At 37.6% G+C, this 19,711-nt stretch overlaps 2 protein-coding genes across 6 annotated transcripts in view; both read right to left on the bottom strand.

Moving 5' to 3' along the window:
* On the bottom strand, positions 1-6,443 carry MSS51 (MSS51 mitochondrial translational activator). The gene is made up of 6 exons (XM_006218987.4): positions 4,573-6,443; positions 4,154-4,309; positions 3,462-3,586; positions 2,687-3,253; positions 2,283-2,376; positions 1-1,951 (listed from the first exon to the last, which is right to left on the bottom strand). The coding sequence occupies exons 1-6, from the start codon at positions 4,791-4,793 to the stop codon at positions 1,732-1,734; spliced, it is 1,383 nt and encodes a 460-aa protein (XP_006219049.1). The 5' UTR covers positions 4,794-6,443; the 3' UTR covers positions 1-1,731.
* A 5,946-nt stretch (positions 6,444-12,389) lies between these two features.
* PPP3CB (protein phosphatase 3 catalytic subunit beta) overlaps positions 12,390-19,711 on the bottom strand; it is a 43,614-nt gene continuing 36,292 nt past the window's right edge. For 3 of the 5 annotated variants that reach the window (XM_006218988.2, XM_006218989.3, XM_072971328.1), the window contains 2 exons: positions 15,470-15,499; positions 12,390-14,010 (listed from right to left, as the gene is read on the bottom strand). In XM_006218988.2, coding sequence (XP_006219050.2) covers positions 13,832-14,010; positions 15,470-15,499 — 209 coding nt within the window. In that variant the 3' untranslated portion in view covers positions 12,390-13,831. The remainder of the gene's footprint in view (positions 14,011-15,469; positions 15,500-19,711) is intronic. The other 2 variants (XM_015251801.2, XM_072971329.1) reach the window with 1 other exon arrangement.

Below are 19,711 nucleotides of genomic sequence, written 5' to 3'. Positions count from 1 at the left end.
AGTTGTACCAGCACCACAATCAATTTTAGAACATTTATATAACCCCCAAGATAAACCCCACACCATTCAGCCATCACCCCCAATATACTCATCCTCCTCATCTCTATGCTGCCACTGCAATCTGCTTTCTGTCTCCATAGATTTGCCTCTTCTGGACATTTCATACAAATGCATCCAGTCAATATGTGGCCTTTTGTGACTGGTTTCTTTCCCTTAACATGAACATAGATGAACATGTTTTCAGTTTATCCATGCTGTAGCATGACTCAGTACTTCATTCCTTTTTATGGCCAAATATTTCATTATGTGTATATACCACATGTTGTTTATCTATTCATAAGTTGATGGACATTTGGTTTATTTTTTACCTTTTGGCTATTATGAATAATGCTGCTATGAACAATTATGTACATATTTTCATTTCTCATGGGTACATACCTAGAAGCAGAATAGCTGGACGAAATGGTAACTCAATGCTTAACTTCTTCAGAAAAGGCCATTGTTTTCCAAAATAGCTGCAAGATTTTACATCCCCACCAGCATGAAGGTTGCAATTTCTCTACACCCTCATTAACCCTGTTATCTGATTTGATTTTTGATGTTTTGATTACTGACATCTGAGTGAAGGAAGTGCTATTTCATTATAGTTTTGATTTGTATTCTCAGATGACTAATGATGTTGAACATCTTTTTATGGGCTTATTGACCACTTGTGTATCTTCTTTGAAGAAACATCTACTCAGATCATTTGTCCATTTTTAATTGAGTTATTTGCCTTTTTATTATTGAGATGTAAGAATTCTTTACATATATTCTGGATATAAGTAGCGGGGTTGAGGTCACAGAAGGTTGTAGGAATGAATACCTGGGACTCTCCTAGTCCTGGGAGTGTGGTAAGAGGATGACAAGAGACAGGGTGTGGTAGAGAGGAAGGCCCAAACAGAGAGCTGATGTTAATCACAACTTTGGCCAGAGAGAAACCTCTGATCCTGATGTGTTCTGTGTAGACAGGTAATACTTGCCAGTGAATAGGAGATAAGATAAAGCAAATGACTTACTAAGCCCAAAACTGAGTTTATTGTGGTATAGACCAGGTGATAACAAGTTCCTATATATTCAAGTAAAGTCTGATACACCCTGGGATATCTAAAATACAACACAAGAGCAAAAAGTTTCCCTAGGGCTAGAAGTCCCCAAGAGAAAACAAAAATGGGACACATATCTCGAAAAAGCCAGGAAAGAGAAGACTGTGCCAATCTTCACAACCTCCCCCACGTCCTAACCACTTCTCTGACTTGCCCATCCTATTTGTCCACCACTTCGAGTAATTAGTATCTCCACTTTTTAGCCCAAATTACTGGATGAGAAAAAAGTCTTTTTCAGAAGAATAAGGTTCCATTCCTCTCCTTGGTGCCATCTGGTTCAAGTCAAAAGGTACAACTTTCTCATAAAGGAAAACTGTTAGGAACTCTAGGTTCTATAAAGATTTATGTGAGGGCTTTTTGCCACACACTAAATCTAGAATCCTGTCTCTAGAAGCTACATTTAGCTAACCTCTTGGAAATGAGTCACATCACATAGGATCTCCCATTTAGCTTAGTTTCTACCCAGATGAGAGAATTAGGTTTAGGACATAGTGGGTTTCAAAGTTAGCAATAACCTGGCATTAGCAGGTAATTTCATCACAACTTGTCATTTTCTAGACATCCAGCCAGGATTGAGGTCAGCTATTTATACCTCACCATCTACTTTTTCTTCCAATTGCCTCTTATCCAGCTGGCAGGAACTTCCAAGAAACATGACATAGTAGGCACTGCAGTATACTGGCTGCTTGTTGGGGTTGGAATAGACCTGTTCAGGTTTGAGGGACGCAAAAGGGTTGGCTCCATAGGCTGTGATGTGCATATCCAGGTCCACCAGAATCTGCAAAGATGCTGTCAACTCCTGATTGCTACGGAGACAGATAAGAAAATTTGCTCTGCTGATTATGAAAGACATAAGAGAGAAATTGCTTAGAACTTGACATTTCTGAACTCAGTGATCCCCAAAATTACCTAAGGCTGGACTAGGCAACAGCAATCCCTCCCTCCCAAATGTCTATAGTACCTACTCAATTAACTAGCGTAGCATTTTGTCTCAGGAGATGAGAAAGCCAAATGCGGGAAGGAAGAAAATCCTTACCAAAAGGCAGAAGATAGCAAGGGGGAAAGAAATGAGCTCATTTACATAAAGAGAGGTGTGAGTGAGTCAGGGAGGTTTCACAAATAGGAAGAGGGCAAAACCTGTAAACAGTAATCATTGTAGGGATCTCATAATCACGAAGTAGCAGGAGGGTGGGTAGCCAAGACTCCGTCAAGTCCGAAGAAGCATGGAAACCTACAGAACAAAGACAGAGATGGGAATAGGAAGGACAAAGGCTGAGGTAGACCCTAATTAAGATACTTCTTTGACTGTGCCCACCCTTCACCTTGCTCCCCTCCAACATTCATTTACCACCATCACCCACCCTATGTTCTTCAAAGGGAAAATTATGAACCCAAGTGTAGCACATATGGCTAATGATCAACCCAGGTCATCATTATATTACATTTAACCTGACCAAATGAATGGGGTTCCAAAGGTACAAGAGTCAGGATAGGAAATTCCCAGGACTGACCCAGTATTCCCCCGAACCAAAGACTCTTACCAGGATGGAATGCCACCACCAAATCTGGATGGGCTATCTGTCCAGTCTCCACCTGCTCCTCCCAGAAGTCATGATAGAGGCCCCTATGGCCACTAAGCTGAACTGTGCCAGGTTCCAGAAGTGAAGCCGAGGTGCTCTGCGAAAAGCCAGCAGCTATGTCTATACCTACCATGATTACACGGAGGCCAAGGTGCCCAGGAAACATGTAGCCAAGCTCATCATAGTCCCCGGGCCGAGTGAGGAATGTCTCTGCATGGGAAGCACCAACCACATGCACTGTGCTTCCCCCGACCTTCCTAACGTTTATCCCCAAGGCCCGAAGCCCAAAGCCCAGCGTCAAGGGCCGTGACAGGGCATCTGTCAGCAGCCGCTTCAAAGAGCCCTGCAGGACATGTGGGTCTGGCCTTGACCGTCCTGCACTGGCCCAAAGGGTGGTCATGGCCTGACTATTAAGCACAGCATCCAGTGTAGAATCTAGCTGTAAACGTCGCATAGAAAACCAGCTGTCCCAGCCCTGTACAACTTCAGTCAGCCATGACCAAGGTCCCGAGGGTAGGACAAAATCACCTGCAGGAAAGAAGGAACAAGAAATGACTTGATCCTTCCCTGGCTTCAATATTCCCTCTGTGTTCATTCTCCCAACCTCTGACCTGTAGGGCCGCACTCCCTGTCCCACTCAGTTCCTCATTTTCTCCTCATAACATGCTTTCATATGTTTGTCCTGAGTATGACCACTATGACTGTTATGGCAGTCATACCAATACCACCACTCCACCTGTGACCAGAAGCCATTCCATGAGACGGTCCACGGCGACAAGACGCAGCTCTTGACAAACCCTCCTGTGTGCTGGCCAGTCTGACCTCTGGCACTCTGGACCACAGTAATAGACATTTCTGCACCTGAGAGAATGAGCCCCAGAAATAGATGCTCCTATACCTCAAAGGTGACTGAGGGGTATCTGGGGAGGGGAATTGATATTCCTGCACCTAGGAAGAAAGATCACTGCGTAAGGAAGGTAGGGAGAGGACTGACAGCTGCTACACCAAATTTGGGGACTATATTTGGCAGAGAAGGCAGGAGAGAGTGGGAATGTAATTTTTCTCTTGGGTCAGAGGGACACCTCAGCCTCATCTGGAACTCATTTTTGACATCCCTTACAGAAGAAACCAGGAGTTTGTGGCTACCCTCTTGTCACAGATGCCTTGACCCCAGCCTCCCCAGAACAGATATGGTCTTACCACTTAAGTACTCAAGAGAAGGGAGGTAGAGGGGATTACACGGTGATCTCTGTCTAACCTCCCCATAATACCAAAATAAGCAGGAGCCCAAACCTTTTCTAATTTCTCTGTGGCCTGGATCATACAGAATAAGGAGAGGGCCTTAAGTTATTCTGAAAATTCTCAGACCTTTCCTCCTGCAATAGGATCGTTTTTGGATGTCTTCCCTACTAGCCCCCAGCTCGTCACCTCTTGCAGTGCCGGAGGACCTTGGAGTCTGAAAGGCCACTAGGGAGTGCTCTACAGTAAGCACAGAATCGGAATGTGTCCTCCATCTTCTGGAACATTTCTTGAGGGCATCGAAATCCAAAGCCTGATACAGGAGTACCCCCATCTAGCACCAACCTGCAGAGAGCATGGAGAAGCAGTGGCAACAGGAAAAATATCTCCAAAATTTCTCATGACCCATACCTTGCCCCCTATTTTTTCCCACTCTCCTACTCCCATTATTTCTTATTTAAGCAAATTACATTTCTTCTACAGTAATAAAACTGGCAAAAATAAGGATAAGAAAATCCCTCATTTTGCAGATACCACATATTCCTCAAGTTGTACTCCCTCTCCACCTTCTGAAATCATTTCTACCAGGGATAAGGCTAGTCACTCACTTGTATTCTTCATAGCTTTTCATGTTCAGCTTTTGAAGGATCAGCTGGGATAGGCCAGGAACATTATTCTCCAAGGAGAAGAAGCCAAGTGTATCAATGCTAGGGCCAGGTTTTGAGAGGGTCAGAGGCACAGGGGTTACAACTGTGGGTGGGGTCACAACCACAGGAGCCACTGATGAGAGGGGTTTCTTGTGCCTTCGTCGCCGGGACCGTGGAGCCATGGCCTGTCCACTAATACCTGGAGACTATATGCAGAACAGATATGCAATAGAAGTTTGCAAACTGAACATAAATGTGTTTGCATATGTTTGACCTTTCACTTGTCATTCCAGCCCCTCAGGCCCAGGTATCAGTAAGATTTATTTCATATCTACTGATTATTGATCACCACAGGCAGTTGTGAAAAAGAAATAATTAGATGTGAATACAATTATACATATATGTGTTACATATGAAGTTCTATATATAATGTAAGCATATATGTAAGTAAATGCTTTAAAACAGGTCTGGCAGAGCTCATATAAAACTGATAACAGATTAAGTCTGAGGAGGGGAAAAGGCACTGGGATGGGAACTGGGTTGATCAAAGGGGACTTTAGCCTTACCTGTAATGTTTGACTTTTTAGACAAGGAATATATACATATGTTACTAGTGTATTTTAAAAATAAACTTAGAAGAGGAAAAAGCAAAAAGTTTTGGTTGTCTAAAGCTACCATCTAATTGGAGAATCACTCAACCTAATCTAGTTGGGGAAGGAAAACATACATTTCAAAAGATTATAATCACATTTATAAGGAATACAACAAGAAGCAGAAATCAAATGCAACATGAAATGAGCACTACAATGCTAATAGTTACGCAGTCAAAGCACGTTATGCAAATTATTAGAAAAACTTCCCAAAGAGGTGAATTTTGAAGTAGAACTAAGCCCACACCCACCCACTACATAGCAAGAACAATGTGAAATCCTCCTTCCCTGGCTTGTCTTCTCCCATTCCTTTCACAAGGGCTCAATAAACAAAACGGATTATACTGGGAAAAAATTAAAACATCCATCCACTCAATAAATATTTATTGATAAAGAGAGAAAATCATGTGCAGAATACTACAACAAATATGAAAAATATACTTAACATCTAATTGTCTTGAAGTGGGATTAGATGCAAACTCTAAGGCAGTATATAAATCCTATCAGAAAGGTGAAAGTAAAGCTGTAATGGGAGATCAGGAGAGTCTCTTCAGAAGGTGAGCTATAGGAAGACTTTATGAAGCAGGCAGCACTTGGAATAGACCATGAAATATGGTAATACTTTGAATACACAAAGATAGGGAACAAGGAATTCTAAGCACAAAGAAGGGTATGAGCATACTAATGTAGATGGGAACATTCTGGGAATTAATGAAATAAAATGGTCTGAGTTTGACGGTAAAGTCTAAAGACCTAAGTGTAAGAGATAAAACTATGAAGTCCTAGAAGAACACGGGAAAATCTTCATGATACTGGATTTGGCAATTTCTTGCATATAACACCAAAAGCATAGGCAACAGAAGAAAAAGTAAACTGGACTACATCAAAGTTAAAAACTTCTCTGCATCAAAGGACAAAGTGAAATGGCAACCCACAGAATGAGAGAAAATATTTGTAAATCACATACCTGATTAAAGACTAATACCCTGAGTATGTGAAGAACCCCTAAAACTCAACAACAACAAACAGCCCAATTTAAAAATGGGCAAAAGACTTGAATTGACATGGAATCATGACCTGTGATCATTGGTTGGGGAAGCTGAGGAGAAAATCATTGAGAAATGTGATAGGAATTCTTAAGTATTTGACAGTTCATCATAGAGTTAAAAAAAAAAAAGTTTTCCTCAGAAGAGATTCAAAGGGTAGAACTTTAACCACAGGGTGAGATTTAAATAAAGGCACATTTTGGCAAATAAATAAATAAATAAATAAATAAATAAATAAATAAATAAATGACTTGAATAGACATTTCTCCAAAGAAATTATACAAAATGCCCATAAGCCCATGAAATGATGCTCAACTTCACTAATCAAACCCAAATCAAAAACATGAGACACCATTTGACTCCCATTAGGATGGCTATTATCAAAAAGCTAGAAAATAACAAGTGTTGGTAAGGATGTGGAAAACTGGAATTCATACACTGATGACAGGATTGTAAAATTGTGCAGCTGCTATTGAAAACAATATGGCAGCTCTGCAAAAAGTTAAATATAGAATTACCATATGACCCAGCAATTTCACTTAGGTACATACACAAAATAACTGAAAACAGGTACTCAAAAAAATGCTTGCCCACAAATGTTCATAGCAGCACTATTAATAGCCAAAAGGTAGAAACAAACCAAAGGTCACCAACAGATGAATGAATAAACAAACTGGGATATATATATATCCATATATATATATACACATATACATATATGTACATACATACACACATGTGTGTGTTTATCAGAGTAATAGAGATTGAGAGAGAGAATGAAGATTCAGCCATAAAAAGAAATTAAGTACTGATATATGCTACAATGTAGGTTAACCTCAAAGACATGCTAAGTGAAAGAAGCCAGATATAAAAGGTCACATTAGTTAAATGATTCCATTTATATGAAATATCAAGAATAGGTAAATCCAGAGATAGAAAGCAGATCTTTGGTTGCCAAGGGCCGAGTGGAAGGGGGAATAAGGAGTAACTGCTTAATGGTTATGGGTTTTTCTGGGGGGGGCTGATGAAAATGTTTTGGAATTAGATAGAGGTGGCAGTTGCACAACAATGTGAATGTACTAAATGTCATTTAATTACTCGCTTTAAAAGGATCAACTGTATGTTATGTGAATTACACTTCAATTATTAAAAAAAGGTATCTAGAGATTCAGAAGCTAAAAAATTATTATTCCCTCTAAAAAAATGACACAAATGAACTTATTTACAAAACAGAAACAGACTCACAGACAGGAAATCAAATTTATGGTTACCAGTACAAAAAGGGGGCATGAGTAGAGGGATAAATTGGGAGTTGAAGATTTGCAGATACTAACTACTATATATAAAATAGAGAAACAACAAGGTTCTACTGTATAGCACAGGGAACTATATTTAATACCTTGTAATAGCCTATAATGAAAAACAATATGAAAAGGAATATATATATGTATAACTGAATCACTATGCTGTACACCAGAAACTAACACATTGTAAACGGAATACACTTCAATAAATAAATATTATTCCCCAGGTAAACTGCCTTCAGGGACAGGGAAATGACAGGATAAAAATGCTGACAGTGGTTGGTTTCATTGTGAATGAGGTAATTATTAAAGTTCAAATCAGGAGTCATGTTTTGTTACAAAAATGGCCTGACATTTAATCCTTCTGGACCAGATCTGTCAGGAAAAACACTCCAGAATCATCACTCAGCTGAGATATAGGTGGCAGAATAATCAAACAAAAATCCTCCCCAAATCATACAGCTAATATCCATTATCTTTTGACATGGCTCTTGCAAACCACTGTCCTGAGGTTAATGGAGGAACTATTTCGTATTTTCTTTCTCCTTGTCCTTTCATTCTACCCCTGTACTCTCCCTCCTCATCCCACAGATGAACAGATGGTTTCAGAGTTCACAGAACAGAGACAATTAGGCTCATCTGCATATCATATCTTCTACAATCCCACCAACAGAGAAGAAATTAGACCTAAAGATGATACATTATTTTAGGATTTAAGGTTCCTGTCTCTTTACTCAAGGTGGATGGAACTGCCTTTACACCTTAGAACCCCATTTCCAACAACTGACCTGATCCTTCCCTCCACTTTTAATCATCATTCTCATCACATTTCCAGCATAACTGCAATTCTAGAAGAAGCATTTATCAGCTCTATCTATCCAGCTCCCTTAGGCAAGACAACACCATCTTAAACCTCGAAAGAATGGATTCATCTTTTCTTCCTACGTATGGAGGAAAAGTATCTTTGAGATAATTCAAGAGTCTTAAATTCCAGGAGTAATAATAAATATTTTTCATATTCAACCAAAGGCCTTTATACTGCAATGGAAGCCAATTAAGACCTGAAATGTACTGCCTCACTTATCTGCCTTTCCAAAGAGAAGTCTTCCTCCAATGGAAGATTAACTCTAATGGAATACTCGTTGAACAGACTGGAAGTCAAGGGATCACATGGCTTGGGGAGGCATGGTGTGGGTGAAATCCCTAATGTCATAGTTTTCCTCTGTGTCTAGAGTGGGTTCCTGATACAAATGAACTAATTTTACGGCAGGAAGGTTAAGAAGGTTGGGAATGAGGAGCCAGGTCTTCACATTTACATCTATATGTATCATCAGGCTCATGTCTTGAGTTTGCGTACCCCAGTCACAGACCCAGTTTCCCTGGTTATAAGTTTCCAACAATGAACCCCAAGATCCTCCGAGTTCAAGGTGAACGGTTCGGGGAGGAGGGATAGTGAACTGACAAAAACAAAGGCAAAAAAGACAGGACGAGGGAGAAGTTGCTAAGAATTATAGGAAGCTTTCAGAATTTTCCAGAATTCAGTCTACCCCACATAGAAAGGGAATCACTAACTTTTTTTCTATTTATCCCCAGTGACTTGGGCTCTAATTTAATCCCAGTATAGAAGAAAGAGAACACCAACACTAAGGACTGGCAAGGAGAGAAGGTATGAACTGGATGGCCTACAAAAACCCATTCTTCATCTCCAAATTCCCTAAAATAATTAGTCTATTCCCACATTTAAGTCCTCTATCCTCCTCCCTCCTTACCACCAAAAGCCTCAAGCTTCACCTAAATCAGTCATCTTCTCACCATCTCTAAACCAGGAAGGCCCATCTAATTTTCCCTAATTCACCAGCAAACAAAAAAATGTCTTTAGGGAGGTAAGGAAGAGAAGGGGGTGTGAAGCTAGTCATTGGAGATCATCAAAAGGGGTTGGGAAAGAGAAAGAGAAAATGAGAAAAACATCAGGAACATTGCTATTATGACAATATTTAGCTGCTTAATCAGTGATTAACACTCCCTGGGGTGCTAAATGCTTTACTCAACTATAAACTAAGCAAGCAGAGGAGTTGATGGAAAAGTAACTTACCCTGCTAAGCCCTCAGCTTCCTTCCTTCTCTCTTTCTTCCAAGTGAAATAAATGCTTGATCTCCTCAGATCTATGTTGTGGCTGTCTTGCAGCTGTCCCTTCATATCACTTACTTTTGCAAACTGCTGAAATGCTGGGTCTCTGTGATTAGATGTGTCCTGCCAACCAGACAGACAACACTGAATTCTCCCTAACGAGGCAAGTAGGGACCTGGCCCCCTGCCTGTGGACTGCTCTCTTTCTGACCTTCCTTCTCTGCCAAGAAGGCTCAGAACTCTTGTCAACACTCCCAAACTCACCAAAGGCCAGGCAGGCTGAGGAAAGATGAAGTCTACTGCTTCCTGGACCCCTCTCACCAAGGCAGCATTTCTGCTCTTAGTCAGCATTAGGAAAAAACCCTTGGGATTAGTTCAGAAGTCAATATCTGATTGGAAAGGATAAGCACTAGCCCACAGGAACAGGAATGCCTGGAGTTCTTTCGGGGGGTGTCAATCTAGACCCAAGATCAGTTCTCCTAAGACGAAAGTTCTTTTTCAGCATATTGAACACTCCTCAGACACAACTCAACAATCACCAATGTAAGCTTAAGTACAAATATAATACCCAGAAAAGGAGAATAGAAATGGTCATTAACGGTACAGAAGAAAATCAACTGTGGGGGAGACATCCAGAATTAATCTGTAAAATTCAACTTCCCTGAAAGGAGAGCAAGGCATTTTCTGAGTGAATGTCATCAGAGGCATTCCATCTGCTTATTTTATAAGAGGAATAAAAATTTCTGGAATATTAAAGTAATCAAGACCAAAATATTAATGACTAAAAATGCATACTATTTCTAGGAACAGAAAATAGAAAAGAATCAACTCAAACATCTTCTCATTCCTTCCTGTAATGGATGCTAATCCAGGGAATTTAACTCCACATTTCTAGCTCCTTTTCACCTAGAGGTATCAAACTCTAGAATCTATCAGAAATTATTAGCACAGTGGTCCTATATATGACTATAAGAACTGACTTTCTGCTCACATCTGGCCTCAGCTATGCCACTTACCTGCCTCTGGGAACATCATCAAACCAGGGGACAGAACCACTTGCAACGAGGTCCTGGAACGTGGCAAATAAATCTACATATGAACAGATGCAGAGAATGGATTCCAAAGGAACCCCAAACTGTAGAAAGCACAGGCTACAAGTAGGGAAGGTGGAAGAAAAGTGTTAAGGATGCAACAAAACATTACATAACATTATACAGAATAGCTAAGGACAAAGGAAAATCACTTGCAACAGGCAAAAATCCTGAATAAAGGAGGGGTGATTCATTTTAAGCAAAGATTTCAGGGCAATTTCAAATTTAACTGGCAGAACATTTGAAGGTTATGAAGTCTGTTAATAATGGCGGAATTGCAAAATATAAAAGAAATCTGAGATTGTCTTTTCTAACTCAAAAGCGTCATCTTTAAATACAAAGGGAGATATGTAGAAAAATTTGATATTGAATAGTAATTTACATTTCACCATCATTACCACTTGCTCTGGTACATATTTAAATGCACAATTTAGAAAGATCTGTAATTTCTCACAATTTGCATTCATCCTGAGTTACATTTAACAAAGAAAAAAAAACAACCCTTAAAAACACTTCTATAGTTATTTGTGAAACTATTTAGAAGACAGACTAGAATGAGGTTCCTATTCAACAAGTAGGAAGTGACCTGTGAGGCACTGGATGATATTCTACCACTCTTCATGTATACCACTTTTTCTGAGTTCCATTTCTTCCTCTTATTTTCTTCTTTTAAATTTTTACCATCAACCCATAATTCTTCTAGTTTGCTAATGATGCCTTATGTTTACCCACGTTCTGATAAACACTATATAACCCTAGTGACAGATCTAAGGGCTAAAGAAGTTCCTGGTACCTGATATACTAGTTAAGCTCTTAACTTAGAGATGTGTAGTTTTCATAAAACAATAACATCAAGAAGAATCTTTAAGGTATGCAGTACATAATAACTTTAAAGGCAGCTCAGGGACTGGGATGCAAATTAACATTACAGCAAGTAAAAGCTGTAATGATCAACAATTTGAGTTCCGTTTGCTACCTAGAATTAGGCAAGTATATATATTTTTTCAACTTAAATTAATGCTTTTTATGTGTATCATAATCTTGTTGAAAATCATAATTAAAGTTGCTATATGATTATATTATTATAAAATGTTGAGCAGTATCCTAATTTCCCTCAATTTGCAAAATTCTAAACCTACTTTGATTATAACAAAGAAGAAAGGAATATAATGGCAAGAAAATGCAGCATCATTTTTTTCTTACTGTTAAAACACCTAATAAATTCCCAATACTACTATAACAAAATTCTAGACAATAATATTTTCTTTTAATTAAAAGTTAAGTGAAACAGTAATTTTAAATAATAGATTTAGGCCTATAGTAGGCACCCAGAGTCCTTTAATGCTCAGTTACTAATATTCATGTAAAACAAGTGTAACCAAAGTTAAAAAAAAAAAGCATTATTTATGAAGACAAGAATTTAATTCATCAAATTACCAAGAACTATCCAATAAGATAATTTTCTCTGAAGGATATATCACAGTTCTATTAATAGGATTTTCTGATTTGCATGAGAAGGTCAAATCAGACTATATCTTCCAAATAAAACCCAACACAGAGATAGGAGCAGCGGCCCATGCATGGAATTTATTGTGTGCTATTGTTTATAAAATATTCGAATAGTCCTGCACATGCATAATATTTCCAACTCAGACAGGAGACCATACAGGGTGCACTTTCTGGCAAACAAACAATAGATGGTTCCGCTGCCTGGAGCTCTGAGTTGTATTCCAGGGCATGAGGGAAGCAGGCCACCAAAGTAAAGGGAAATACCAAACTACAGTGGCAATCAATACAGATCAATAACTGTGAAAAATTAGCACATGGTTCCATTTAATTTAACCAAGCAGTTCTGTAACTATCAAAAGAAAATGTTCAACATGCAGTCTTGACTTTTATGCTTCCACTAACATCTGAATGATTTGAAACAGAACCATTGCTTCTATGCTGCACTGCTTAATCAAAAACACTTCCAGAACATTTTAAAATTTCCTTTGCATTAAAACATAAAAATGATAGGAAGCCAGCAGTAAATCACCCTGTGGCTATTTAAGCAACTTGAGTACTCACAATAAACTAAAATTTCTCATAACATCTAGGTAACCTATACATGTCGTACCTGTACATCATAGGTCTATATATTAAATATTTGCAAAATGAAAACATGCATACACAAAATACGTCAAGTTTTACAGACATGATTTGAATTAAAATTTACTTTGACAATGTACAAACTTCTTTTAAAGTACCTTAAATGAGTAATTCTGTAATTCTTCATCATTTTGAAATTTAGAGGTTTTCTTCTTAAATCTCTGGGTGTAAATCTTAAAAGATCTGGGCAAAAAAGTTTCTAAGTTAGTTTTTGGATTTGTGTTCAAGTAAGAGAGTCTGCCTAGAAATAGGTTATGCATTCAGAATTGAAAAATACCAAGACTATATTACAGAATTAGCCACATTTAAGAACTATAGCCCTGAAGTCAGCATTCTGTATAAATGCCAACTGGGTTTCTCAGCATTTTGCCCACAATTCAAAATACACCTTAGTAACCTCAGAAATGTATTTTAAGACCATGCTAATTCATCCTTTAAAGACATTTCATGGAAAAAAAAAAAAAGTCCACATTAGCTCTTAGGATTGTATTTGAAGTTATGGTTGGAAAACAAAATCTAATTCTACTGAGGGGAAAAAGAAATCTCATTTGTAAACTTAAATGTGTGAACCACAAGCATAAATGGAGGTGTAGTAGCCCTCCACTGGAAATTGCCCCAAGCCCCTTGCTCACTGCTCTCCACCTTGGCAGCGATGACCCAATCTTATCATATAGCACAACATGTCCCAGGGCCCTCAAGCCTCCATTCAGGAAGGGGGCTGGGGTCTCAAAAGCACAATGGTTTCTCCAGAGGGACTGTGACATCTACAGTCAGCTTGGCCGACCCCTCCAGCTCCTCGGGTGATCTGTCCATTTGGGGCCCGAGTTGTGAGAGTCCCTGGGAAGCCGTGGGTCACTGGGCACCATGGTTGCCAGTCCCGTGGTTCTCAGTGGCATGTGCGGTGTTCAGAGAATTGAAACCATCTTGCTGTACAGCATCTTTCCGGGGTGGCATTCTCTCATTGATCCTATCCAAACCCTTTGCCTCTTCAAAACTGCAGATTCTATGTGGTGGAGAGAATCCTCGTATTGCTTAACAAAATGCAAATTTGATAAGTCAGTAATTGAAAAACATTTCTGAGATTTTAAAAACATAATTAACGATTTTTAAGAAGAAAGAAATTAGCTGTATGTAGCAACATTTAAATATTACTTTAACTGAATTCTATCCTCATTCCAGATTTCCCCTTAAAACATGAAATATTTAAACCTAAACACAATAGCTTCATAGATGACGTGTTAGCATAGCCTTAAAAAAATGCCACAAAAATACCCTCCCCTGCCCTTAAAATTAACCTGCAGGCAATGGTCTCAGGGTCTCAGTCTGACTTCTACTATACCAATTATCTCCTACCTCAGGCCCTAAGATCACCAGTAACTATCACAGTAAGGTAGCAACAAGAGTAGGAGCAAGTGAGGAGGCTAAACAAGGTTAATTCTCAACATACAAATCTGTACCAAGAGCTTGGGAGGAGAAAAGAAATAAAGCTAAAATTTAGCAGATCAGAACTATCATGGAGGTCAAAGTAACATCACCACATCACCACCAATGAAATGAAAACGGTGGGAAATGCCTCCCAGGAGTTAGATCGATGTGTTTGGCTGACAGCAAAAAGTATTTAGAGTTCCATATTTTAGGAGATATCTTTCTTAGTTCACTAGCCATTCACTGCTTGTTCTTTGGAAACCCAAATCAAAACAAATGACAATCCTCCTCCAAGTGTTATGGCTTCGCATTCACTTCATTTGGAATGCTGCATGCTCTATTATTAAAATGTGCACAGAAAAAATTTCCATATTGTTTTAATATGTACAATCCTGGGACTCAGAGTCTGTACATATGAACCAAGTAAGTGGCTAGGGCAGCAAAGCTTTCAGTAATGTGTAATATCAAGCCAATACATGATATACATGGATATAATATTATCAGCAAACATTAGCCCAAACCACAGTAAAAAAAAAAAAATCATAGTGACAGCTCCTACACTCTCAGGTGCATTACTGAAAATGAGTACATCATTTTTATACCATGAGCATACCAAACCTGTATGTATAGGTTTCACTTAGGAAAAAAATTATCTGAGCAGCATAGAATCATGCAAAATATTGAACAGATCTTTATTTGCAACTGTAAACGCGATAGCATTGTATGCTACATAAATATCATAGCATAACATGCTGTTCTCTAAAGAATTCTGGAACATTAAATGCTGGTTGCAAACTATGCTAGAAAAGGGAAAAAAACAAATTTCACTGCGGAAATTAGTCCTTGTGATTAAAGAAGAAGAAGAAGAAGAGGAAGAGGAAGAGGAAGAGGAAGAAGAAGAAGAAGAAAAAGAAGAAAAAGAATACGACTGTTAAATTTGATGAGTCAGTGAGTCTGATTCATCTTGGGCTGTGCAAGCTAGGAGTAAAACACACCCAAAGGACATTCTCTGATGCCCACCCACACACCACAGATCTCTGCCCAGCGCAAGGACTCTGATCGTACCTTTTTCAGCCTCAATAGCCTCAACTGTGGCTGTACAGAAGTGAGCAGAGGCATGCAAAATGAATGAGAGAGATGAGAAGGGTCATATTGTACAGCAGAAAAGGCAATGATCACTTAAAATATCACAGTACCCCGTACTACATCATCATTTGCAATTTAACATATATAGTACCCATATTAGAGAGCCCCATCCAATCCCCCAATTCCTGACACAGCACAGTTTACACACAGCACTAAGACACCATCGCTCAGAGCACAGAACACGTAGACCTACTATACACACAGACACCTCAGCATCCATGCAAGTGCACACTAATATTAATTACCCATCTTGAATTCAGTATTTTGATGGCCTTAGAATTTTCCAACATGTTTATTATATCACATCCAACACAATCACAAGGAAATTCTCTAGGGTGAAATTATGATGGTAGAATTGTAGCAAAAGAGTACACAGGAGGAGATTCTTTTTCTTTCACATCTAACTGGAATAATATTTATCACCAGCTGGTTCCCTAAGATATAAACTAGAAGGGGTCAGCAATGCTTTTCCTGTCACTTCTAATTCATAGGGCAAAGCATAAGCTGCAAAAGTTGGTATGACCTACAATGAAATTTATGGGCAGTAAACTTGGAAAGTTATTCTAAACAGAACAGTTCAGTTCCATAGCCCTGTCCTTCACGTGTAATCTAAAAGGACTCCTCTGGTCTATTAGAAACTTCCTTTCTATTCTAACATTGGTGTTCAACTATCTAAAAATATTAACATATATAACCTTAAAAATCCATTTATGTTCAGTGTATCATGAACTCAAATCTACTTCCGGTACTAATAGGCTGCATTCTCAAGTGAAGATAAAAAGGCTACTTACTGAGCATCTTTTCAAGCCCATTGAACAATTAGAGAGGAATCAAGAGAAAGAACTGAGGTCTTACAGGCAATAAATCCTAATCACTTCATGATACAGACATACAAATAGGTCATGTAAATGAGAAATGCATTCTTGGTATAGCTTGTTTCTGGCCCATTAAGAGAATTTCAACATATTTAGTCATACATTTTGTAGTCAAAGTATCTTTTGGCTCATTTCTGGGTTCAAACTATATAAAGCACTCACATTGAGGACCAGGGCCAAAGACTACAGAGGACAATATTGTCAATTCTCAATTCTTCACCTTACCCAAAGTGCACACACTCAGAATATTTATAACAACAACGCCCCATCCTTTCTATTTTGCTTTTTCTACAGTAAGGTCAGCTAGGACAATTATTCCTAAACTGACCTTTTAGCAGTACACATGATTTAGAAATGATAAATTTTATCCAAAGCAGTTATTAATGTGAAAGGACACTGATGAACATATGGAATTAAAGTAGACTAAATTAGATAAGTTTGTTGATCTCAGCCAGATAGTAAAGTGAATTGGGGACCCCAAACAAGGAGGATGAACACTGAATAAAGGGAGAATTAATTTTTCTTAACTTTCAAATTATATTACAAATTAAAGCAGACATACTTATTGTATATTCACTGTACAAATTACCATTTAAAAAATTTAGCCCTGTACATTTGGAAAATACTCTTGGAATGTGCCCAGACAGAAAACTGAGACAAATGATCCATCTCTATTGAATCAGCCTTGGGACTCCTACTTTCAAAATGTGGACTATTTTCTTTTATAATTTAGAAATTAAATGAGGAAAAAATAAAACACCTATCCAAACCTATGTTTTAAAGAGCTTGTGGTAACAGAAGTGATTTTACATGAAATATTTCATATTTTATATTATATTTAGTAATAAATTAAAAATAAAAACTGTTATCACTGTAAGAATTAGTATCTATTTGAGTGTAACAATAATTTAAGTCTATTAATAAATTTTTTCAAATTATGAAATGCGACAATATACTTTTGAAATCATTCTGTGGGCTTTTAATTTTATACATAAAACCATTTTCTAGGTCAATTTATATTCTCTGCTCTTTCCTGAGGTCTCTAAATGCTCCTGAATTCTTTTCAGAATACAAAATAAGTATCACACTCAAAACTGCATACCAGGTCAAGCTCAGAATTCAAAGATGATCATTTGAAGCTTAAACATTAAGCTAAAAACCACTATTTTTCTTCAATTTTTTTTTCAGTTGTATTGGGCATCTTGATATGGCCTTAATAAGTTTGAATATAATGCTTTCTCAAACTATGTTCCTCAATACTACACAGGATAAATGATCAAGAGGAATTGACATTACTATAACAGAGATGGCCACATATTTCCCATATAGGTCTGCATGAAGGTAGCATTATAGGGCTAGCTCCCAATTAAATTTCCATGAAGAAACTGTGCATAAAATATGAGTATCAAATCCCACTCCAATAGAGTTGTACAGTTTATAAAAACACTTGAGAAATATCATAAATTAACTGTAAAGTTATTGAGAAGATGATTCCTATTTTCCAATAATAGGATGGTGGTCTTAGAATTTAAAACCTTTCTTTTTTGCAATACTTAACTCTCAGTTATTCACATAAGGAGTCATGTCTACTAAAATTTAAAATGTTACATAAATTTTTAAAAATCACACAGGTGCAGCTTTTGTATGAGGTTTGTTATTTGTTTCGAAATGGGTTTATTTTATGTTAGAGAAATCACTTCAACCAAATGCTCAAACCACACTATCAAGATCCACGGCTGGCAGAGCTAGGGAGCTATCTAGTTTCCCAAATTGGACCTCTTAAGCTCAGCACCATCCAGTAACACACTCTAATCCAGGAATAGACACTCCCTTAGGTAAAGCTGTCTTTCAAACTTTCCCTGCAGTTAGGGGTGATTTCAAAGTTGGAAGACTGAACTTCAGGCTGCATGCAAATTAAGAATAAATAGAAGTGCTGAGCTATCAACAAAGCATGTAATTAGCAGGCGCTAATTGTGAAATCTGAAAGAAAAGGTTTGCTGTGGATACAACATAAAACTAATAATATATCCAAGGATAATCGAGAGATGACTGTAGTGTAGATTTATTTCAGTATGAGACTCTTTTGGTTCTCTTTTCCTTTTCTAAACTAAGAGGAGGAAGGGTGTAACAGTTTTCAAGCTATTAAAATTCATCCTTTTCTATTAACATTTTTGCTAGTTTTATTAAATATTTAAGATTTTCTTGTTTTAATGAAATCCTTTTTTAAAAAATCCCCTCATTTATCTTAAGTTTACAATATAATAAGAAAAATGGAGGGCAAGAAATTTAAAGAGAATCAAAGTAGGTTTTTTTAATCAAAAAAAGAACCCTTATTCTAAGTGAAAATTTGAAACTATAACTTTAAAACATAGCTGTATATCTCACATATACCAGTGATGGTAGCAGACAACACAATAACATATAAATAGAACATGTATAGGCTACAAGTAGAAATAATTTGTCTACAGGAAAAATTCTATTTATTTATATAAGCATTTATTACAAAACTGAGTGAAATGAAATTGTGAAAAGTCAATCTAATTTAAATTTATTCAAAATTAAAAATTAAAATTTCCTATTTTTTTGCTTTTAAAAAATTCACTAATTGTAACACCAAAAACGACACTGCTAATCATGACTAAGGAAAATACCAGATCTGTTGCTGCCTGTTTTTAATACAGCAATGACCCTTGGAGGGCTATAAAAAGTGGCTACAATAAAACATAAATTAAGGCTTTTCATATCACATTTTCTGGTTTCCAACCACAAGGGAAAGTTGTGGGTTACTGTGTATAGTCTACAACATCCACATCACTACATCACTCTCTTTTATTTAATCTGTAACGGGCTTTCAAAAAGTTAACCCAGTATTTACACAGATATTTACGCCAAAAAAACTTATTTTTTTTTAAATATAAGATATTCAATGAGCCAGATTACAGGAATTCTTTATGTATAATTCTTTTTATTTTCATGCAAAATAAAGGCACACTTAATAACACCCTTTCAATTTTGACTTACAGGATTTAAATTCAACCCCTTATAACAATGACTTAATATCTAATATTACATTCATGTTCAGAATGCACAAAGCACAGCAACAAATGCAGCAAACCTCAAAACAAGGTGCTACAACGTTGCTTCTACATCAAAAGACAGACAAGTGTCTGGTAAAGTAATTTAATTTAACATACTTTTACAGACATACAGCTAACCTAAAGAAAGACAGACAGATTTAGGAAAGCAGCTACATCTGCAGAGGAAGGAAACAGCATGTTACAGACAG

Source organism: Vicugna pacos, chromosome 11 (assembly GCF_048564905.1).
Source record: "Vicugna pacos chromosome 11, VicPac4, whole genome shotgun sequence".
Lineage (NCBI taxonomy): Eukaryota > Metazoa > Chordata > Mammalia > Artiodactyla > Camelidae > Vicugna > Vicugna pacos.
Note: the sequence above shows the minus strand (reverse complement) of the source record. Positions and strands in the feature narration are given on the sequence as shown.

Excerpts from the sequence above, each read along its gene's own strand:
- MSS51 (XM_006218987.4), bottom strand. The coding sequence starts at position 4,793 with ATGGCTCCACGGTCCCGGCGACGAAGGCACAAGAAACCCCTCTCATCA. Across the intron at positions 4,310-4,572 it reads AAAAGCTATGAAGAATACAA|GTTGGTGCTAGATGGGGGTA; the intron begins GTGAGTGACTAG and ends TGCTCTCTGCAG. Across the intron at positions 2,377-2,686 it reads GGTGGTGGCATTCCATCCTG|GTTTCCATGCTTCTTCGGAC; the intron begins GTAAGAGTCTTT and ends TTTGTTCTGTAG.